The 24,201-nt window shown below is 41.4% G+C and overlaps 1 protein-coding gene across 10 annotated transcripts in view; it reads left to right on the forward strand.

The window, feature by feature from the left end:
- Window positions 1-24,201, forward strand: part of Opcml (opioid binding protein/cell adhesion molecule-like) — a 1,134,695-nt gene that overhangs the window by 869,495 nt on the left and 240,999 nt on the right. For 8 of the 10 annotated variants that reach the window (XM_011242559.3, XM_030244423.1, NM_177906.5 and 5 more), the window contains one exon: window positions 14,924-15,156. In XM_011242559.3, coding sequence (XP_011240861.1) covers window positions 14,924-15,156 — 233 coding nt within the window. Of the gene's footprint in view, window positions 1-1,422; window positions 2,046-14,923; window positions 15,157-24,201 lie in introns of those variants that run through there. The other 2 variants (XM_006510440.3, XM_030244424.1) reach the window with 2 other exon arrangements.

A 24,201-nucleotide genomic window follows, 5' to 3' on the forward strand; every position in this document is an offset into this window, starting at 1 on the left:
CAATGTGGGTGGGAAAGAATTTATTTCAGCTTACGTATCCAGTTCACAGTCAGGGATGAAGGGAATCAGGGGCAGAAATTCAAGGCAGGGGCCTGTAGGCAGAAACTTGAGAAGCAGAAGCCACAGAGGAACTCTGCTTTCTTCCTTGCTCCTTATGGCTTGCTTAATCTGCTTTCTTGTACATTCAGAGATATCAACACCCACAATGATCTGAGCCCTCTCACATCGGTCACTAATTTAGAAAATGTCCCATAGGCTTGACTGTGTGCCAATGGTATGAAGGCATTTTCTTAATTGTGAGTCATCTTCTAAGATATGGCTAGGGTTATGTTAGGTTGAAAATAACTATCCAGCATGTAGCCAAGGATTACTCTTTGATATCTGAACCCCAACTTCCCTATGGCCTTCCTTTCTTCCCACCCCCCTTGACCTGTGACACCATCACCCTCATCATCATGGTGCATTCCCTCTGTTGATCATGAAACATCAGTGGTGAGCCTTGGCAGTGTCCCTAAAAGGCAGAAAGAGTTCTCAACTAACACTTTACAGTTTCATGAAGGATGACAGCCATTGGCAAGGAATGAGCCAACTGTCGTTTGTCACAAGCATCTTTGACAAATCACCCCACTTTCTTCAATAACACTACTCTCATTGGTAATAGGTATGAATGGTTGTAGAGTGTTAACAGGAAAATGGTGGCGATGATGACTTGATGGTGACGACGATGATGATCTAAAGTGTTATAAGTGAAGATGTAAGAAGATCAGTCTCTTGATTCTTAGAAAAGAAATATCTGGGTCCCCCAACTTTTTCTATTCCATAAGTTCATTTTCCTAGAATTGGAAAGAGTATTAAAGGTCTTCACAAAGGTTTTCTAGATCTCTGTCCTGAACATGAAAAAGCAGGAGTGTCAGAGGACAACTGAAAGGGTATTTATAAAGCAAAAACAAAACAAAACAAAAACAAAAACAAAAAAACTAATATCAAAACAAAACAAAAACCTCCCCTGGGAATGGACTCAGCTACCATTAGTTTAGAGTGATCAGGGCTGATGTGGGGAGAGGGATGTTAGAGCCGACCTAGCCTGGAAACATTTCTTTCTCTCCCAGTTACCTTTGATGAGAGTCAAAGACCACAAAGCCGAGCTCTGACTGAGAGCTTCAGATTCTTTCAAGTGACTCTAGAGCTACACTAAGATGACAAATAGTTTATAAAATGCACCTTTTTTTTCTAAATCAGGTATTTTCTTCATTTATATTTCCAATGCTATCCCAAAAGTCCCCCATACCCTCCCACCCCACCCCCCACACGCACAACCCTACCCACCCACACCTACTTCTTGGCCCTGGCGTTCCCCTGTACTGGGGCATATAAAGTTTGCAAAACCAAGGGGCCTCTCTTTCCAGTGATGGCCAACTAGGCCATCTTTTGATACATATGCAGCTAGAGACAAGAGCTCCGGGGTACTGGTTAGTTCATATTGTTGTTCCACCTATAGGGTTGCAGACCCCTTCAGTTCCTTGGGTACTTTCTCTAGCTCCTCCATTGGGGGCCCTGTGATCCATCTAATAGCTGACTGTGAGCATCCACTTAGAGAGCTGCATACAGAACTCAGGAGGAGGTAGGTGAGTCTGACCTCCATCTTTAAGGAGGGAAGAAGCAGGGCTTTTGTAAACACTTAGGTTGGGTATTTTTAGGAGCTCAGATTTGACAGTTGTCCATATTATGTATATTCTGGCCTGATTCTCCTGTGCACAAGATGAATAATTTACCAAAATGCACATACAAGTATCCCATTATTATTCACTATAATGAGCCAAGACAGAAGTAATTCCCCACTTGGCCTCAATCCCCTACGGCTTAAGTTAACAAGACTCTACTTGGCTTTCCCATAGATAATGTGGATAGGAGACACCCACATCTGGACTTGAGCAAGGCAAGGTGTGTGTGGAAAAATTAAATGGGAAGCCTGTACAGACCCAGGACAAGGACAGTGTGAAGCATGGTTTTTCACGGCACTGACAGATCTGTGGGATACCAAGTAAGTAAGTGTCACAGGGCAGTCAGAATTGTCAAAATCTCACAGGAATTGGTAGCTAATATGAGCTCAGGAAGAGCGTAATTACACTGAGCCTTCACATGAGTTGAACACAGGGTGAGTCCTCCTCTGTGGACTATCAGTTACGTACTCGGAACCAACTGAAAGACTTGTTCATTCTCCTTCCTCTATCCTCTCCCCTTCTCTTTTCTTCCCTCTGTCTCTCTTTCTTCCCTGAGACCCATGATTGAGAAACCTATCTCTCTCTCCTTTGCTGCAGACTAACAAGTGTCTATGGAGGCTCAGCTGGCACTCAGCATCCACAGAGCTGCTTGGCTCTGCAGTTCACATACACTTAAGGACTGCTTCGGGCTTTCTGCTGCCCTTCCCTCGGCACACGGGCACATGGGAAAAGCCTCCTGCTCTTTTTACTGCTTTTCTTGGAGAAACTTGGGAACTCCAGGGCTAAGCCTATTTGTTTCCACCCATGCTAGCAGCCAGACGTGCAGGCTCTGGGTGACATGAATTCAAACCAGCAACTCCTGGGCCTGAACTGGAAGCATTTGCAAAAGTTTACCTGAGATTTTCTTGCCCTTGGGGAATCTCTCTGGGTCCTTCCTGACACAAGGAGAGAGGTTTGCTTGCCTTCTATTTTATTTTTTAAGAGAGATGGTTTGCATAATCTATATAAAATAAGCCACTGTTCTAGAGAAGATGATTGGCTTATTAAAAATACATAACATATATTTTTAAACAGGCAGAGCTGACATCCTACATACAGGAGAAGTGCTTATATGAATGGTGACGAATTCGTCGCCCACCCCTCCTCCCCCATCTGTCCCTGCCCATCTGTCTGTTTAATGAGGGATCTATTTAAATAAAGAAAACCTTAAATAAGATTTTATTCAGATACAAAGACTCTTCTGGATAGCACAGAATGAACTCCACAAACCTGCCAGCCTTCCATTTGGCCATTCAACCCACTTATATGCAACAATCTTTGCTTTCTAAACTTGAGACAGCATGATCTATAAATGGCATCCAAAAAGATGCATGTCCAACTTAATTTTCCAAACATCTTAACTGACATATATGCACAATGAGAGAAGAATGTTATAAGTAGTCACAAATGTTATATCTGAGGCATCTTTTTACAGTGTTGAGTGAAGAGGTAATACGCAAAGATTGTTCACTGTGGTCCTCGGCCATTAACAGTAGTGTTAAGAACGTTCATCTCCTTAGGGATTCACTCCACATGATGAGTTTTTAAAAATGTATCACTTAACTTCTAAGCGAGAAAACTGATGCCTGGAAAGGCTCTGGTCTTTAGTGAATTACAGACCTGTGACTGGAACTTCTTATTAAAGTGTTTATTCTGGTTAATCCACAAGTTACCTAGAAAACCTACAGATAGAAAACAAGCTAATCCATTTTCACTGTATCGTTTGGCTTCATAAATAAATCATTTCTTTAGCAGTTCTGGGTTTCTCCTGAGCAGGAAGTGAGCGAGGGCTTGTTTATGTGCAGAAATGGAAAAAGAAGAATGACCTGGGAGGTTTAGGCCGTCTTTGGGATTCTGTGATCCCGTACATTATATGTGGGAAGGTGTTTGCGGGGGAAATCCGTGAGCTGTAATTTCTGAAGTTCCGGAGTCGTTGCTCCCATGACACTCATGTGGGGAGCCTGTGGCTGACTCGTGCCATTCTTCAAAAAGATATCAAGCTCCCCTGACTCTCTGCTTTTAATTTAAAATTTTAATTTATACTTTTCCATGGATGAGACTGAGACAGACATGGCCATGAGTAAATATGTCAGGATAATCTATTGAATGGGATTAAAATGGTGTATGCTTGGAAACATTTTAATTTCATGTTGCTCACTTCTTTGACTAGTTTAATGAACAAATCGTGAGGCTGGGTTTTAAAGCTGTAAGCGGGAAGGAGGAAAGAGAGCCAGGTGGCAAATAAATATCTGGAATTGCTTTGGGTGGCTTCTTGGAGCATCGCAGCAACACCTGGGAGAGCTCTGAAAGACAAGTGGGCAGCTGTGGGGTTAAATCCTAGCCACACAATGTGAAATCATACGTCTTATGCCATGAACAGGAGCCTACAGGAGAAAGGGGTGGGCTAAGGGTGGTAAGGGAGAGAGAGACCACTATTAACTTAAAAGACCTGCTGTCTTCCCCAGGGCTTACTGGTTTTGCAATGGCTTTGCTGGTGCTTTAGCTCCTCTAATCCAGTCAGTCACAAGGTAGCCAAAGAAGATGTCCCCAAATCAGCCAGCTCTCAGAGATGATGCTACAGCAAGCACTTACTCAGTATACTTTCTGTGGAGTGTTCATGCTTTACCTGTCCTAAGATGTAACCCTATCTCCGACTGTGGGGAGAAATATGCTTTACTGGTCTGTGGTGTCTTCTGAGAGTAGGAGGGGCCCTTGAAATGATTTTCACAGTTGTGCTGGCCCCATCAGTCTCTGTACAACATCTTAGGAAAATGGACATTGTTTTTCTCAAGCTGCTGACCTGGTTCCACTTTCTCTATGAGTCTCTCCTTGCTCCATCCCTCCATGACATAACTGTCTGCACTGATGGTTTGACTCTGACTCCCTTTTTTCCTTTCAATCTACCTGACTTGAGAACAGTTCTTCAAGGCTAAAGGTGGCCCTGTTTCTATGCAAACCTGCTTAAGCCAAGGACATTTCTGTAGAAGTAATCAGGGCCTGTTGGCCCTATGAATTCTTTTGCAGGTGTGTACAGTTGTATTGATTGATCTCCCAATTATGGATTTTTAGGAGTACAGCATTTTACCAAGCTGCAGTCATCAATCTAGAGACCAGCCCATCACTGCTCTTGTCAACACAGTGTGAAAGAGGCCTGATGAAAATACAAAGTTAGAGTTGTCTTACTGCCTCCAACTGAAAAAATAGGCAGGGAAATGAACCCTTACTCCAGAGCTCCACATGGGATGAGTGGAGAACACTGGAAAAACAGAATGTTTTGGAAGTGGAAGAGAATCTGTAGGCGAGCTGGGAAAGCATGCAACAGTTACCTAGTGAATGCTAAAACTCTAAAGCTCATGTTTAATTTAATGAACTGACTAAGTATGTCTGGTAATTAGACATCACATGGGCAAATTATTACTATTTAAGAATAACTATTAAGAATAACTACTGTTATTCCTTTTTACTCTTGTTTTGGGCCTGGGTGTCACTATGTAGGTTGGTCTTGCACTTGTTATCCTCCTGCTTTGACCTCTTAGGAGATGGGATTACAGGTGTAAATTACCTGTGCAGCTAAAGTTCACTCCTTCTAGAATGGAAAATAAAAGGGAATGGCCTTAGAAGTTCTGGGAAATGACCAAGAGGATTTATCACACTTGACTAAACTCGCTTAGGTTCCTGGACCACAGAGGTTGAAGAGGGAGAAAGTTCTCTGACAGGTTCTGTTTATTGCCCCGTCCAATCAGCTCAGCCACATCCATTACTACTTCCCGTCCCCATAGTAACATTGAATGATGCTATAAAGTCAAAAATCCTGCCCCAGTTCTCAGGCGGGAAATAGAAGTTCTCAGAGCTTTCCTGGTTAGTTTTTATTGTCAACTTGACACACCCTCAAGTCACCTGCGAAGAAGAACCTCAACTGAAGAAGTGCCTTGAGCAGATTAGTTTGAGGGCATGGCTATGAGATTATCTCTATTGATGATTGATATGGGATAGGCAAGGGCCCAGCCCAGCACATTCTGTCAGCAGCACCAGCTCTGGGCAGGGAAACCTGGGTTGTATAAGGAAGCTGTCTGAGTGTGAGCATCCTTCCATGACTTCATTCTTTCATGTCTTCAGTTCTTGCTTGAGTTTGCATTTACTTTCTTCAAGGCTGGACTGCAATATGGATGTGTGGGATGAAATGAATCCATTCCTTTCCTAATGATGTTGGTTAAATGTTGATCATATCAACAGAAAATAAACAAACCCAGAACTTAAACAAAACAACTTTGTGTGGGCCTAGACAAGTAGCCTAGCCCTTTTATGCCTGATGTTTTATGTCTTAGCTCCAAAATAGTCCATTTGCACAAATGCCATCAAAGCTCATCAAGAAATCTCAACATCTGCCAACCTCTTCAGCATTGTCATGATCCACCTAGATGGCATATCTGGCTTTCCCTTCACTGACAACAGCCATCATTGGCTAGCTAATAGCTTCCCATTTTAGTAATGTGTAGTTTCTTTGATTTTGGCTGGTTTGTTCTAGGACTTCCCAAAGCTTCCCATGCATTTAGAGTACCCTATTCTCTCTATAAGCCACAGCTATCTTTGCTCCTCTTATTCAACAAATATTAATTTTCTCAATTCTAGACTTCTGATTTACTCACCTGGCAGATACAACAGTTGGCGAATACAACCTTTTGCCCTGGTCTTTCACCTGAGCATTGCAGGAAACCATGCTCAAACCTGTCAGGGTGTTGAGTTGTATATTCTCGACCAACTACATGAGGTACCCTCCTTCACCCAACTTGTGAATCCTGGGACAGTTCTTTTGCAATTATGCTTTCATTTTCTATAATAGTTATTTCAATTGTTCTTGACCTATTCCCCTTATTTCTGTCCCCCTATTTGCTTTCAGCTGGCAACTTTGTCATCTACTATGGAGAAAATAGAAGCCATCAATTGTCTCCATGGTTTCCTATTGTAATACAAGGTCACCTGTGTTTCTACTATTTTTCTTCGCTTAGGGGACAGCAGATTGATCATCTTTTCTTAAGTGCTTTAGATCTAATACTTTTCACCTTTACTATAACATTTCATTTTAATGGCAGATCTCTTTTCTTCTATATTATGGCTTGCTCCCATTCCATGAAACCATTTTCATCAGCACATATGCCAATAGAGAAGAACAAAAGGATGCAGGATTCTTTGTCATACTCACAACTATATCTCCAGGGTGGACAGTCAGATTACTCATAGTATAGCTGGTCCTCAGCACATTGGCATTCCTATGGAATGTGAAGGTATTCTGTGTTTTCAGATAGATCTCTACTGTCATTGTACATGCTAAGACACAGGAGAACCCCACATCTCATTGGTCACAGCTGAAACCACAACATACTATTATCCCATAGCAGATTAGGCATTCACATGATACTGTTCATTTCATTGCTTGTATTCTGGCTTCTCTCATTTCTTCAGGGCTCACACATTGCACACACACACACACACACACACACACACACACACACACACACATATACTCACACTTACACACACATTCTCATATACATACACATACACACACAAACCCACACACATAGACACAAGGTACATTCCTTCCCTTTTACACATAAACACTAACACACACATATACATATGCACATGTATACTCACATGCATATCACAAATCATGCATCTTCTGTACTAATGTAACACCTTCACTCTAGGTATTATTAGAAAGACACCAGTTTACACTGTAAAAGGCATTGATGATTGATGGTGCAAGCCAGACTTTGAATTCAACTTCTTTCACCTTTCAGATGTTTGGGGGTTGAATCCTCTCTCAAAAGCTTTTATTTCCTCCCCATTCTCCTGCCAGTCTCTCAGAATATTCTCAACCAATACCTCAGCACAAATATTAGCTCTAGCAGAGTCATTGGCAGTGTTAAATTTCTGACTGTCTTCACCATAAAGGGTTTTCCCTTTCATAATTTAGGGCCTTGTTGATGCTTTAGAGTTAGCTCTATTTGTAACTCAAGGAATAACAGAGAAGTTAAAGCCTCCCAAGAGAACAGCTTTTGCAATTTAGAATGCATTGCGAGTTGATTTAATGATATTTCATTTGGGCTCTCCTCTTCTTTTGCTCTGAAAAGTCATTTATTATTACTCTCTGACTTCTCTAAAGCAAGATCTTCTCCCTATCTCTTGGGCTGGCAGTATTAACATATTCTGATGCATTATACCAAGAGATGGAGTAAGGTTTGAGAGATTAAGAGTCTTCTTAATGGAAATTTGCTTAACTCTCAATTAACAAAAAAAGTAAAAGCACAACAAACAAACAAGTACCAAGCTAATATTGGAATGCACATTAATGAGAGAAATCCGGAGACGTGTATTCAGAACTCGCACATATAACACATTACCTCTACCAGCTTTCCTTAAATTGAGGACTCTATAGAAGATTACATTAAAGGTACAGATGAAAAATTGAAAAATGATTTTCATGGTTTCCCAGTGGTAACATTATTTTAAAACAAGTTTATATAGAATCATAAAACTAGATATAAATGCCTTCAGCATATTCCATTACATGACTCTAAATTCTTAAAATATAAGTTCTATGCACACATAAATACCAAAATTGGAATTTGCAATATTCATTTAATGAAACAGATGAAATTTTATTAAAATTGGATCCCAAGTTGCATCTTGGACCACAGCACTGACAGCCATAGGCCACCATTTTTCAATTTAACCAATGCAATGTGATGGCTGAGTCTTCCCCATCCCAACCCTAGAGGACCTTAATTACACAGCAGACTCAGCCTCATTCAGTTTTTCTTGGCAGGAACGCATCACTGACCCCATAAGTCACCTCTGTATTTTCCTCATTAGCCTGAGAGAATGGAAGGACTTCCCTGTAGCACTGTGATAATAGAAACAAGTACCAACTTGAATATTTAAATCTAATTGTTACCATGCTACTTGCAGACTATGGATGCGTTACATTTCCCCAATTATAATATAAATGAAAATTAGATTGAAAAATACACAAAAAAATACCCCCTGGGACGCTGTGTGTATGTCTGCATTTGGGTATAGAGTATACAAACCTCACCAAGGGACACATATCTCCATGGACATTCTGTTTCCCCTATGAGTGTTCTTTTGATGCCACATTGAGAAACATTGCAGGTATTTTAAAATCACAAGCAGGTATTAACCACCTGTTGGATGCCAGGTGGCCTGTGGGAAGTGATGTCACATGGAGCAAACAGCACCAATGTTGTCCTCATCCACATTCTACTTACAGCCTAGCAGAGAAAGCTTTAAATCAGTGGTTCTCAACCTGAGGGCCATGACCCCATATGGGGGTCACAGATCAGATTTCCAGATTATCAGGTATTGACATTTCAATTCATAACAGTAGCCAAATTAGCTATGAAGTATCAAAATAATTTCATGGTTAAGGATCACCACAACACGAGGAACTATATTAAAGGGCTGTCGCATTAGGACAGTTGAGGACCATTGCTTTAAATGCTGAAGTTCAACTAAGTATATTTGACAAATATTTCGAAGATCTTCAGCATTAACATTGCATTACAAGAGGATTCATATTTAGAAGGACAGGTTTGAATCAGAGCCTGAGCCCTATCTTCTAGCTCTCTACTCTCAGCAGCGTTATCAAATATGATTCCAACAATAGCAGTAGAAATATGAAGACATTTTCTAGTGAAGCCTCCTTCCCATCCTAAAATTCCAGTCATCAATGATTCCCAGGTTTACAAAGCTATTACTATAGGAGGAAGGCACTGTGAGTCTGGCTTAAAAGACTTGTTCTCCATGTCCATGGATAACTTAGATAATCCTGCCGATTTCTGTGTATATGTGTGACTCTTGTTTTTAGTTTGGACATGCTTTCCACATAAGCATCTTGCTGCTCTCAGACGAGGGTGGTTAGGATCACTACCTGACCCTGGATCCAGCTGGCCATTTCTTCACCACTCTGCCCCAGATTTGCCCAAACCCCACAGCCCTCTCCTCTCCTCCCCATGGTCTCCTTTAGCCCATGCTTCAGTCTCTGGAACTGATCTGTCTGTATCTCTCTGTTTTCTTTGTCTTGGACTAGATGCAGTTTCTCGAGGCAGGGAATTTGCCTCTTTACTGTACTCTCAGTTGAAGAAATGTGTCTTATGTATAGTAGGTGCTCGTTAAGTTCCAGTTGAATGATGGCAGTTTTATTTGTCCATTCAGAGGCAAAATATAAAATAAAAAATGAGAATGAAGAAGATCAAAATGTTAAAGTTTACAGATTTTGCATTTCGGGACGTGGAGTCTTTTGACAAAAATTCTAGCCTGTGTTATAAATGATGTTTTCAAGATAAAAGATCTGGTGCCTGCAGCCCCAACAGACTAGCATTGCCTACCTGTCCCTGTAAGCATCTAACTCCATGTGTGATGCTAAAATCACAAGAAGGGGTTTCATCAGTACCATGGAAAAGGATCAGATAAGAGAGTCCAATGACCTGAATGTGTCTTCGAAGGCAAGCCAGGGACTTAAGCTTAAACAGGAGAGTTGACAGAGGAACAAGAAGCATGCATAATTGAGGAGGTACTATCTCTGTGAGTGCTCCTTGTCTCAGTCTACTTCTGCAAGGAGGTCTGAAGAAATCCTTACTGATTGAAGGGTCAGCCTGGTTCTCAGGAGGTGATTGCCACTTCTCTAATGTTCAGCCTGGAAATTGGATGTAATTGCTCTCATCCAGGAGGTAGGCTGTCTTGGGAGCCTTTGCTGTTCCTGGAACGTCAGGTAACTATAGTTTCTAGGACAATGACCTGAGAGGTTCAAGAGCATTTCAGGAATCTGGCACAGGAAGTTGTAAAAAGCTGACAATACCCAGCTCCTGTTGTGTGTTTCTTCAGGCTTGAAGGGGAAAGATACTGGTTAGGTACCAATGGCTTCTCCACAGACACAGCTTGAGCGATGAGCATGCTTCTCTGCAGGTGTAAGCAGGTGATCAAATGTAGAGGAGTCAGATCGAAAGCAAAAACAGAGGTGCCCAGCTTCCCACTTAACATTTAGTCATCTTGTAGTCCAAGTGAAGAATTGGTACTTTTAGCAAAAGCACTCTGTATGCTCAGAATAGTGCCAGCTCTAGTTTTTAAGGTAACAAGCGGTTCTTAAGAGTGAGTCCCTAGAGCAGGAGTGGGGGAGCTAGCCAAAGACAAAGTCTCAGGTTTTGCCAGCCATCTTGCTGGAAGTTAAAAGGTGCAGGCCTTACTGGTCTAAGTTTTCCGCTGTTTACCAACTTTGGAAACCCCTGTTTTCAGCTGTAGGTTTGGAGCCTCACCTCTGAAAATAAGAAAGAAAACCAAAGAATACTAGCAAAATACAATTCTTGAGAGCCCTCTCTTCATACTCAGTGCAGTTGGAGAGTGGCATTTGCTTCCAGCTCCCCGAGGTCCCTTCCAGGCACTTCTTTGGCTCACCCTGATTCTTATTTCAACCCACTCTCCTCTTACTGCAGGTGGCTATGGACACATAAAATATGACCCTAAATGGCTTTCCTTTCCTTTTAGATTATTTTATCACTTGTAAGTGCTATAGATTTGCAAAACTATGATTAGATACAGTCAGCCAAATGCTTCCAGCCTGTCTTGAGATTCTCAAAACTTCAAATCAGGAAGCCCATCACAGGCTGCCTAGGTCTGAGTCACTTTGATTGGCCTCTCAGTGCTTTGAATCTAGTCACTGAAGATCACTGTGCCTCAACTGCCTTATCTCTGAACTGTGAGTAATGCAGATGGTTTCTCAAAAGTCCTTATGCAGAATGGTTATCTTAACACATGATAAGTTCTCACAAGCACTCCTGGAGGAACAGCTAGCCAGCTCTGCTTTTAAGGGACATTTACAAATGAGCTGTAATGAGTTCTGTTCCACCAAGGACTACTAGGTAGGGTTGGCTTGGACTGTATAAATTTTATGTGTCTAGGAGTTGTCAAGACACCAAAAAGTTATTAACTTTCCTCACCTTGACAGGTGGCTCTCTCTTATTTAACATCAAACATGCTCCCATCCCCCTGTGCTTCTTGTTAAAGAGGATTCAGCTCATGGTCTCAAATAGCAGGGAAGGGGCACAGGTTTGGACGATCACTTAACCATACTGCTAAATACTTCCTGAGTTTTCTGCCCTACTGTTCAGGGAACCAAGTAGAGGAGAGTCATATGGTACTAGGGAGAAACCAGAAGGCAGGAGCCAAGAGCCATCATGCAGAAGACTACACTCGTTTGCCAAGCCTAGCAGTTCACTGAGTTTCTCTGTTGCTGTAGGGTCTAAGAACTGCTTTTTCTAGTTTTCTACAGACACTCTTTTCTCTTTGTATTTCATATCCACTGATGAGACCCAGCTGAGGAGCAAGTAAAGCAACCATGGCCACTCACTGGGATCTATGCATCCAATGGTCACCTGACTCTTCAAAGGCTGCTTGGGTTGTGTGCTTCCCTGAAAACATGGGTTTCAATTGATAAATATCAAGTCATCCTTCTCTGCTACAGCTCTAGCAATTTGCTGGTCTCATATGAAGACAATAATAGTTTTTGAGGGAATGGATTTTAATCCGTCTAATTCCCTCCATCTACTCTGCTTGAGAGAGTACCAAGAATAGACCATTTCTCTTCTGACTATGCCTCTGTCACAATCATCCAGGAGACAGTATTTCCCCTACTATCTCCCTCACATGGCATTTAGCAACAGCATCTTACCCTTGAGGAAGGGCCCCACAAGAATCAAGCAGAAAAGGCCCATTCTCCCAGCAGAAGCAAATTAATAGGAACACCAGAAGTCCTCTGCCCTTGAGCCAGAGCTTAAAGAAGAAAACCATTGAAGGCAGTATGATTTAACATATGAAAACAGTATTTTTGAATACAGTGAGTTAAACCAGAGATTTCCAGTGAAAGGACAATATGTCATTACTAATCATTGGATAAGCCCTGGCATGATGTTATCAGTACACTTTGTCCAGGTAGTAAGAAGTAACATTGAGTAAGAAACCCCACTGCCAATTCATTGCTTTAAAAGAAATTGAAAGAGGAACTAATTGAACTGTCAGTTGTGAGATTATCAAAATAATTTTGAGACTATATTACTGTGAAGTTTTTGCCATATATCTTGGAAAGCATTCAAAGAATTTAGTGGCATTGTAATAGGAGATTTTTATTGCCATTTCTGTGCTTCTGTTAACAAGGTTGCTTTAAAAGCAAAAGTAGGAAAGAATTGATCCTAAATGTTATCTCATTATAGAAGTAAATGATTTTTTAATTTGTGGTATGAAAAGCCAGGCTTACCCATGAGATTAAGCTCTGTGTTTACAATTCAAGTTAACTTTTTGTGGTTAATTATTACTTAGAAGGTGAAGCATATCTCTATTGTTTTGTCAATTTTCTACTTGCGGTGGTAACTCATTTTAAAAGCAAATATTATTACTTAGAGTTTTATAGCCGAAGGGCATAAATGAAATTTGAAATTCAATCTCTCTATATTTTTGTTACAGATAAATATGATAGGTAATCAATAAAATGTTTTCAAGCATAAAATGCATCCTGCTGAGGACATATACAGGAAGGAGAAGCTCAAGTTCAAAACGGAGCAATATACACCTGTGACTTTTAGACAAGAGCTTGTTCAGGAATTCTGAAGATAGATTATAGTGATTATCAATCACTGAAGTGTTTAAATTCCACTAACACAAAGATAGGGTCTCTTCTCTCTCTCTGTCTCTCTCTCTCTCTCTCTCTCTCTCTCTGTCTCTCTGTCTCTCTCTCTCTCCCTCTCTCTCCCTTCCTCACTCCCTCTCTCTACCCCTCTCTGTTCTCCCATTAAATAAATTCTAGGAATGTTTTATTTTCAAGTGAATGAATTGTTTTCTATAGACAGACATAAATGTTTTTGAAGCTTTGGTTTAATTAAATCTGTTTGTGGACACACTGAAGGTTATAAAATGGCACCAAATAAAAGTTAGAATCTTTCTGTTCCTTGTCACCTGCATTTATTGTGGCTCCTGAACTTCACAGAGGCTCGTCTCTTTGCCAGTCTGTGCTCTTCGGAGCTCAGTTATCTCTTCAACCTTATTGGATCTCCTCTGTACCCAACCCAGTGCTAGGTAAACTGTGGGGCAAGCCTTGTTTCTTTTACCTGACAGTTAACAGACTCGACTGCCTCTTGTCAGTGCAGGGACAGCATCTCTGCCACCATGTCTACTGTGAGTGTGTACATCTTTGGCCCCGCAGAGCACATTCGTTCTCACATTGCATTCTGGGTCCTTCTGTATCTATTTGTAGCTCTGCAGGCACATCTATCTCTCTCCCTTGGGGGGGGGAGGGGGACGGTGGTAAACTACAGGACATAAACAGTGGCAAGCAATAGTCATTTTCATCTCCAGCCTTTCATGTTGAGGGGCTCACAGGCTGCAGTCATGGGGTGAAGGGAGGAGGAAGAGGGACACTGTTGAGAATCTTGCCTGTCCTGAAATCTTCGGAGGTAGCTGGGAGCTCTTGAGGGAGTCCTGGTTCTTTGAGGTGAATAGGACCCATCTTTGCAGGCTTCATGCCGCTTAGGGGCACAAGGAGATTATCAGCACCTGGGAGGTCTGAGGTAAATAAGTTCAAGTCTTGATTAACTACAAGTTACATATTTGCTCATGGATTATCTGTGACCTATTTGAAATACTGATCTACTTTCTGTTCCCTGTGCCTCTGGGCCTTTGCTACCGCAATGTGGTAAATGTGCTCAAAAAATATAAACTAATTTTCATATAAGCCGGAGGGTAAAGTAAGAGGAAAAGCAATGAGCAGGCAAGATAGTCACACAATATGCTCCTAAATCAAGGAGAAATGATTTTGTATCATGGCTTCTACTGGATGATTCAAGTTTCTCCTGCCTTGTGTTCAGGAAGTTTCATTAATAATTGATTGCCTGTTTTTAAAATATTGTTGCTGTTTCATTTTCTCCTGGCCATATAAAAACACATGTATAATATCTCTCTCCCTCCCTTTCCCCTCTCTTTCCTCCCCCTCTCTCCTCTCTTTTTCCTTCCCTCTCTTCTCTCTCCTCCCTTCTTCCCTCCTTTTTTCTCTTCTCTATTCCTCCTCCCCTCTCCTTGCTCTCCTCCCATCCTCACAGGTGTACCATAGATGATCGGGTCACCCGGGTAGCCTGGCTAAACCGCAGCACAATCCTCTATGCTGGGAATGACAAGTGGTCCATAGACCCTCGAGTGATCATTTTGGTCAACACGCCTACCCAATACAGTATCATGATCCAGAATGTGGATGTATACGATGAAGGTCCATACACCTGCTCTGTGCAGACAGACAATCACCCCAAAACCTCCCGGGTCCATCTCATAGTGCAAGGTAAGTTACAGCTGGACCTGTGGCTGACGCTCTTTGTGGAAGGGGACTGGAAATGCAATCTTTTTCTTTGTGTTTATGTATAAAGACATAAAAGCTCACTTCCCTCTATTAAATCCACAGGTTGAGCATTTCAAAGCTTCTTCTAGAAGTTTTTCAGTTTTTTTTCTCTAGCACTTTGTTCTCACCAGGAGGCTTTTGTTCATATATGGCTGAACTTTCTTAAGAAACTTAGCATTTGAAGCTGGTGGAAGATTCAAACATAGATAAATGCAGTATTAATCACAGAGGCCTTTATTTCTCTAAGGCTTGTTTCATTAATACAAAACAAAGTAAAAAATGGGCTAATATTAATGTGAAACTGGCTATGTGTGTTTTAGAAATGACACTGAGTTCTAGCCAGTTAGGTCCTCTCTGGCATTTCTTTACTTGTCTAATGACGCATCCTTTCTGCACCAGTCCCAGAGTAGAGCCAAGAGAGAGCTTATCAGAATGATACCTCCAGGTCAGAAGTAAAGTCATATTGTTGAAAGGAGCAGAGGGAGTACTTCAACATCATTGTCTCTATTCTTCTAAAAATCTGACTCAGTTTAGCCCCATGCCAGATACAATATGATGAGTTAAAAATGTCTGCAGAGCTGTAATATGAAGGCCATGTTAAGGCAAGGCAAGCAATGAAAATAAACTTATTTTAAACTATCCCAATCACCACCACTGTTTAAAGCACTGTGCTATTATGGTAAGAGTCAACATTCAAACAGAATTCCATTGCCTAATGATACATCCTTTCCGCAACAAATGGGAAGCTTAGGTTGACCTCTCTCAGAGTAGTCAGCTTATGTTTGAGAGACATCTACCTGGCTCTCAGATAGGGGCTCTGTGCATAATTTAGTCATTATCTATGTCAGTTTATCTGATTCTACCTTCCATAAACTCAACAGATTTTTGATACATTTAGATTATGAAATGTATACACCAAACTTCTAGAGCCAGGATAATTTTTGAAAAATAAAATGTAGATCATATCTTATTTCAGTTGGTTTCATAGACCATAGTAGATGGGAGTTAACATCTCTTCAGCTTCAATAGCTTCTGTTTCACATGCCCACTCTTTCCTTTGAACGGCACAGCCATTACCATCTCAGTATCCATGTCTGTAGACACAATTTTCAATGGATATAATGGGTCAGAGATGTGTCTATTATAACTTGTTGTCCTCAAGAGCTAGTCTGAGAGACACAGCACTAAAGCCTGGCTTCTATCAAATCTATCAAATCCCACATGATTTTAGAGATTCAAAGATGTCTCTCATGGAATGGGCATCAACAGATATTGCTGTTTTAAACATAAGTGTTCTAGCCAGAGGGTAAGGGTGAGGATCACTGCTTGGAGACTCGAGATTGCTTACTATCTGGAACTAAAGGCACAGCTACTTCCCTTCTTAAAGGACAATGGAGGCACTGGGTGAAGTTAGTGATCAAAGATGGGTTGAAATGTCCTAATATCTGCTTGCCACTTGGGCTTGATTCTCCACAAGAACTATATGATCCTCAGCCTTGAAGGTGGCACCTCCATGGTCTTCAAAGCATAGTTGTCTTCACGCCCAGATGATGTGTGGTACTTAAATGGGAAAAAAAAAAGTTAGGTTCTGTATAGTAACAGAATCAAACAAAACAAAGCTATTGGCATCAACAGAATGAGACAAACATATAAACCTCCGAGGGCTGGGACAGGCTACACAGGGCTCATAGGAAGTGAATTCAGGATGATATCTCTTCAGTGTACTTTGGGTAATTCCTGGTATGTGGTGTGGAAACTTAGAGTGTCATCAGATCACTCAGGGAGACTCTGAGACTTGGGGCACATGGGCAGTAGCTTCTCCTGTCCCCCCATTCTTCACAGCCAAGGTCCAGCCTTCTGTAGCTCTGGCCTCCTAGGAGCTTTCAGAATACAAAGGCAAGCCAGTAGGTGGCTGGGGGAAGAAGGGTGTTCTGCTACCAGAACCTTCCAAGCATGGAACGTTTCATTAATCAAGAGCCCAGGAGCATGAGCTTGGCAAGGGCATCCCTCCTGGTCCTGGTGAGTGTTGCAGAATCCTCAGGGGGCAGATGCAGTCACCCTCTTGCTCTTCCTACTCAGTGAGAAAGAAGCCAAGGTCTGTTCTCTTCCCAGCAGCTATCGGCTTTTGTCCAGTCTATAGATTAATTTTTCAGACTTGGTGTTAGTTCAGGTTAGATAAAGATAATGAAAGTTTCCTAATCCTCTTAAAGAAGATTTATCTGACTGAGTAGAAAGCTTTTGGAATACAATAAGGCATGTATAAAACTGAGGCCTAATCTTGCCCTTAATTTCAAATTGCTGATGGGTATTGATTTTGCAATAAGAAAAACTGAAAAATTTCCGAGCTGCAACTTGTCTATTTTTTTTTGAAAAAAGGGATTTATCTCCTATTTGACAAAATTAATATCTCATTACTACTACAAATTGGGTGCCATGAGCAGAAGGGAGACCCTCCCATGCAGCTTCTGGCTTTGTTTTGTTCTTCTGCTATGTCCAGGCACTGGGTCTGCTCTGCCATGGTTCATAATGCCTTGTAGACTATGGTAAAGGGCATCTTTCACCATGTGTCCAATGGCCCTGTTTGCTTAGTCTACCTGTTTATCAGCCACCTTCATTAAAATTCACCATGGTTCGCCAGGTACTTCTTGGCCACTGGGGAGTTAGCCTATGTAATAATGTGATCTAGACCATATAAGTAAGTGGGAAAGAAACCTAGAGCTGTGTCAAATTGTAGATGTGGGTCAGGTTAGTCACAGGAGGAAAATTCACTTGGCAACCCTGTCAGGGATGTACTGCAGTGGGGACAGGGTTGGGGGTTTAGGCATGGGGGTGGGACGCAAGACACAGAGAGACAAGGAGAAGCTACCAGTTGCATCCAGCATCCAAAGCAGTGTCATGAGCATGGACTGTGGATTTTCCTGGAGAAATGGAGAGGCACCTAAGAGATATTGTCTAAGAGCAATGGAGAGAACTGATCATTAATGCTTTGAATGAGAAAGAGATAAATTAGAGTACATATATTTATGTTTGGGGAAGTGATTATGGCCCTGGTAATAAGCGCTGAGATAAAATTCTATGATCATCTGTAACAACAGCATCACATAGATGTGACAACATGAAGGTGCAGCTGTAGTTTAATACCAGTGTTTGAGACTCTGTCCTATCAGGGTTTACTAGCTTGGTAGAGGCTTAGCTGATAAGGCTAACTATTCCTAGAGAACAAGAATCATGATTTATTTATCTGGGGTCCCAGCCATTAGCCTGCTGTGGCATTGTAGATGCTCAGGGATGTTTATCTCTAAGGTAATCCAGCAAGGAGGCATCCTGAAACCTCTCCAAGTGGACAGGGGTGCAGAGGTGAGCCAGCCATTGTTTGATGAGTTCAAGTGGATAGTCATAGAGAAAGTTCTCAGTAGGGCAGAAGTCTAGAACATGCCATGCTAAGAGATCTACCATGCCAGGGATGCTTCCAATTCCACACATGTATTCAAAGATGCTCACAATCTCGATTGCATTTGACCCTTGCAATAAACTCTGGGAAGCTGCAGAACATTGACTGTTATATCAATTTGCAAATTAACTGACTGTATGTAGCTCAGGAAGGTGGGAGCCTGCCATGGGCCACAAGGGACAAGCAGTAGAGACTGGTCTTGAACCACAACCACATTGATACAGGGAAATTTGGCGTCATCTCTTAGGGTTATAAGTCTCATTTAAAAAGAAATCGGGCATGGACTCAAATGAAAGCTAATGACAATTATTATTAAAATTTAAAGGAGATAAACGCCCAGAGCAGAAGGGCTTCATACCCCAGCAACTATCCTGAGGCAGGAATGGAAAAGCCATGCCATTGAAACTGATATGCAAGTCAGATACTTGGTGAACCAGCAATGAAATGGAGGGTTTCAAGGCTTTAGGGAAAGAACAAAGGAGCCTAAAATGTTGGCTCACATTGTTAAAGAAAACCTGTTTCTACTTCTTTTCTAGAGAAGAAGAAGAAAAAAAAAAAAAAGGGAGAAGTAGGTCTACTTAGGAAGCCACATGGCTGTGAACTCTAAGTTCCTATACTAGAAGTGGGATTCTAGGAAGAAAAATATAGTACCTTACTAAAGGACTAATTATTCTTCTTATCCTTTTAGTAAGGCTGCCAGATGAGCCTGCCCTTGGGATTGGCCCTTGGGCAACTGATTGACACAGCCCAACTAGAATGCTGGGAGTCTACCCAGAGGTTCTTTTCAATGGGTCTGAGGTTTTCCCTCCATGGGCTTTTGCTGTTATAGTAATAGTATGATTACAAGACCGACATCTCAGCTTTTTCCAATGCCTCTCTCCTGCCAATCATGCTTGCTTACTTCTCGGCTCTAGGGTCATAAAGAATGTCTCTGATTTTTTTTCTTGTGTATTATTTTGTTTTGCTTCCCTCTGACTGCCAACATTGAATGGTACCATCAGGAATTAACGACAAAGCCCCAAAAAGAAAATGAGCTGTGAGGGAGGGACCCCAAAGCCGCCATAAATGCTACAAAGAAGCTGGGAGAGAGGCAGAGAGAAGATAATTAATTTTCTAGTAGCTCATCCCTCCAGGGGTACACATTTTAAATGTTACCATTTTATCCTATGTAAGTACTGAAAACCCCTTCTCCTTTGGGAATCCAAGATCTAATTGCCATCCTAATCTTCATTAACTCTCCATGTTCTGAAACCTCACCAGATCTATGAGTACTGGTGGTCTGGGGTGTTGCTATTTGTTAGAAATGGATGCAGAAGGGAAATTGTGTCTATCTTTGCTTGAGGAGTGTTGATACTCTCAGCCTTTCTCTGGGCTGGCTTAGAAATCTGGGGCCTGTAAGGCAAGGTTCTCTCCTGGACTGAGTGTTTTTTTACAAAGCCTAGATTTGTTCAGAGGCTCAGAAATGATTCATCTTAAGATGAAATAGGCTCAACATGCTAGAAAACATGTTAGGCAAGCATGAGAATATGAGTTCGGATCCCAGCAGGGACATAAAAATGCATGCATGTAATCATTGCACTGGAGAGGAGAAGGGGGGGTGCCTGGAGCTTAATGGCCAGTCCTTGCTGAGTCAGCACTCTCCAGATTCAGTAAAATGTTCTGTCTCAAAAGATAAAGTAGAGAAAATTGAGGAGGATATTGAGGCCTCCATACACATGTATATATCAATATATGTGCATTCACATGCACCAAATCCCCAACACCCCTACACATACATACACCTACATGAAGCAGAGATAGAGAGAAATATGAAATATGAAATATGAAATTCATACATAGGGGACTTCACAAAAGGCTTCTGTAATTTTTATATATACAAATGGCTTTGGGTATTTTAATGTGGATCCTGTTTTGGGGAGACAAGCTGTTATCTGAAAGGAAATCTAGTTTTCTGCCCACTCCATTCTTATTGGGCCCCTGTTAGCTCGGGCACTGGCCACATTATGCACTAACCGTGTCTCAATTGATCTTTGCATCTACTTGACAAACTATGCATCATCTTCGTATCTTACAAATAAAGAAACCAAGGCTTAGATTGAAACTGTGCTAGACGATAGAGCTAGTAAGTGTTTTAAATTCCCTTCGCTGCATTTATTCATTTGGGTTAAGCTTTTGGCACTGGAGAGAAAGCTATCAAAATACAAATAGTCAACAAGGCACTTTGCATGCATTATCTCTTTTGATTATTCTTTACAAAATCCCTGGAAGACAGAGCAGAAAGTCACCACTCTATAAAGCAAGAAATGGAGATCCAGGGAGTCAGGAGTGCTTTGAATGAATTAGGCTGGCAGGGAAGTGGCTACGAACCTCTTAATGAATGTATTTTTTTGCTATGTAACCCCCAGAATTGTGTCCCTCTGCCACACTGCTAATTCGGAGTGAAGTGAATGGGCAGGAAAATGCTGCCCTTTAAGAGAAAGACAAGTTCTAAAGAAGCTAAGAAGAAATGCAGATGCTGATGAGAAATTTCTGGGCTGGGAGCTACAGGCACCTGGGAGGAGGGTTTACAGCAGGATGATGCAGACAGAGCCACATGGTGCACAAGATTTTTCAGAGACAAAACCACTTCCAACTCTTCTTTGTACCAAATCTTTTCTCTGTGATTTCCCCCTCTCCTCCCAAATATTACCAAGTCATTTGAATTAACGTGTATAATTATGAGCTTAAAGAAAAGCAAGCAGTCAACCTGAAATACATTTAATTTATTCAGCCTCTATTTTAAATTATAATCACACTTGTTCTTCACAGAAGCAAGGTGGAAAAGTAGAAAAGAACAAGCCTGGGCATGAGAAAATGTACTCCCTAGCCTAAGCTTGGCTCCTGAGTCTTTAGGACATTGCCTTCCAGGTTTCTTATCCTGGGATGAACAGCATGCAGTAAAACTGATTTTCTGTGTGCAGCACGCGCACTTTAATCCTCTCTGTAGGGGCTGGTGAGATGGCTCAGTGAGTAAAAGCGCCTGCTGCCAGGCGTGATGACCCTACATGTTGCAGGGAGAGAGAACTGATTTCTCACAAATTGTCATTTGTTGTCCACACTAATGTGCCATGGCCTACTCCATACACAAGTATACACAGACACACAAACATGAAGAAATAAACAAAGTAGTTAATAAAATCCTCTGTGCACACTTGTCCATGCGTCTCTCTCTTCCTTACTTTCATGCTTCCCCCTTCCTGTCCCCCTTCCTCTCTCCATGTGCTCTTATATCCCATTTTGACACATGGTTCTGAGCCAGGAACTATAAGCAGCATCTATGCATCTGTGCCCATGAATCACACAAGATAATGGATCCCTACCACAAAACACTTCCCTGGTTTTGACATGGAGGTGAGGGTGGACTGGACTCAAATGCTCCTTTCTGATAATTCTATCTTATGATTCTTTAGTAAAATTTCTCAACGGAAGGTTATTTTTTTTTCTTGGATTGTCTGTCTCTTTTAATTTTACCCACTGATGGGGCAATCAGAAAGTTTGCTCACAAACCTTTGTTGGTTTATAGTTTATTTGGACAAAGAATTTAGGGATCCCTTGATAGCATCATTAGTGGGGACACTGAGTATTATCCATCATTTTCATTGGAAAAGTTTTTGTTTTTGTTTTTAAATCTCTCTTTCCTGGTTCCTCTCTGAAAAAAACACATAAAATTGTTTTATTTGTGCTTATATATGTACATATGTATGTATGTATGTAGGTATATATTTATGTATGTCTTTGTATCTATCTATCTATCTATCTATCTATCTATCTATCTATCTATCTATCATCTATCTATCTATCTATCTTCTATCATTTATTTATCTATCATCTATCATTTATCTATTTATCTCTCTATCATCATCTATATATCACCTCTATTATCTTTTCTTACATTTACTGTGTCTGTGTGTGTGTGTGTGTGTGTGTGTGTGTGTATGGAGGCACACATGTGCCATGGTATACATGTGGTATCAGAGGACCACCTGCAGGATTCAATCTTATGCTTCTATAATGTGGTTTCTGTGGATGAAACTCAGTCATCAGTCTTCCTTGCATTAAACCCCTAAGACATCTCACCGGCCCTGTATATTCTTTATTAAAGGATTGGAGTGACTTCAGTGACAACTGAAAGCCACAGAAGGAATCAGCGATGGTGTCATTAGTTGTCAGGAGACTGTCTGCATATGAAAAAGGAAGGTATCTTGGGAACCTTCCTTCATAGGAATAGTAATTTTTTCTTGGCTATGGCAAAATATTCAACAGAATCAAGTTCAGAGGGGTTTTTTTGGTTTATGGTTCATTGAAGTTCAGTGCATCATGGCAGAGAAGGTCTGTGGACACAGTGATGGGTTGACTAGACACATTGCCTCTGCCGTCAAGGAAAGAAAGAGAGGAATACTGAGTACACCAGGCTTCCCTGCCCCTTCCCACTTTTATTCAGTTCTTGGCACACAGCCCACATTGAGGCCTAGTCTTCCCTCTACAGTTAAATATATCTGTAAACATACTCACAAACACACCTAAGGAAAGTGCCTTAGATGGTTCTACAATCCAGTCAAGCCAACAGTAAAAATTAAACTCACCTATAAAGTAAATAAGTAAATTAATGAAAAAAAAAGGACAGACAAACAGATAGATGCTTACCCTATGTATATATGCTTCTCCCACGCCTCTGCTGACCTGAACTTTCAGAATGAAGTTCACACTTGTACTCTGGGCAGCCTTCTTGCTCTGATATCAGATGGTGCTAGTTAGCAGCTATCTGAACTTGATACCTCTAGAGCCAGAATTGAATGGATGTTCACCTTGTTCCTAATCTCCGAAGTTCAGATGCCTTTCACAATATGATATATACTCTGTAATGACACAGTCAAAAAACACATGCATAGCAAAGATGGTTTCTTTCTTAACCAGGACATTTCTTACATTGTTGTGAAGAGAAACATGAAGCTTTGTTCTGCTGCTACAGAACTAAGACCTTAACATCCTTGCATGTACACACATTCACATTCAAAACTCTCCCTCTCACACAGTGTTGACAAGGTTTGTGTCTATTTCCCCTGTGATCTCCACAACTCCGAGCCCCCCTCTCCTGCACATGGAGGTCAGCTTCCATGTAGAGGTGAAGTGGTAACCACTTGATCCTTTTGCAGCAGTTGTCCTTGGTTCAAGGTGGGAATATGAAGAGTTGATATATTCCAAGGTAAATGAGACTCAAACAGAATTTGACACAGGATGAATTCCTTGCCAGCGCCAAAGGTGGTTGATGTGTCTGCCAAAAGGACATCCCCCTGTCTTCCATTGCAGTCCAGGCTTGCAGAGCATGCTGGCTTGTTTTGGATTGAAGCACAGTTCTGACACGATCCAGGAAGGTGCTGCCAGTCTTGGCATCTGCTCTGGAGATATGTACAGAAGCAGAAGCCAGGAAAAGAAGTGGCAGGGCCTGGGTCTGTCGTCTGCCTTGTTTGCACTGGAATTAAATAAACTGAGACTCATTT

The sequence above is a fragment of the Mus musculus genome, chromosome 9 (assembly GCF_000001635.26).
Source record: "Mus musculus strain C57BL/6J chromosome 9, GRCm38.p6 C57BL/6J".
Taxonomy (NCBI): domain Eukaryota; kingdom Metazoa; phylum Chordata; class Mammalia; order Rodentia; family Muridae; genus Mus; species Mus musculus.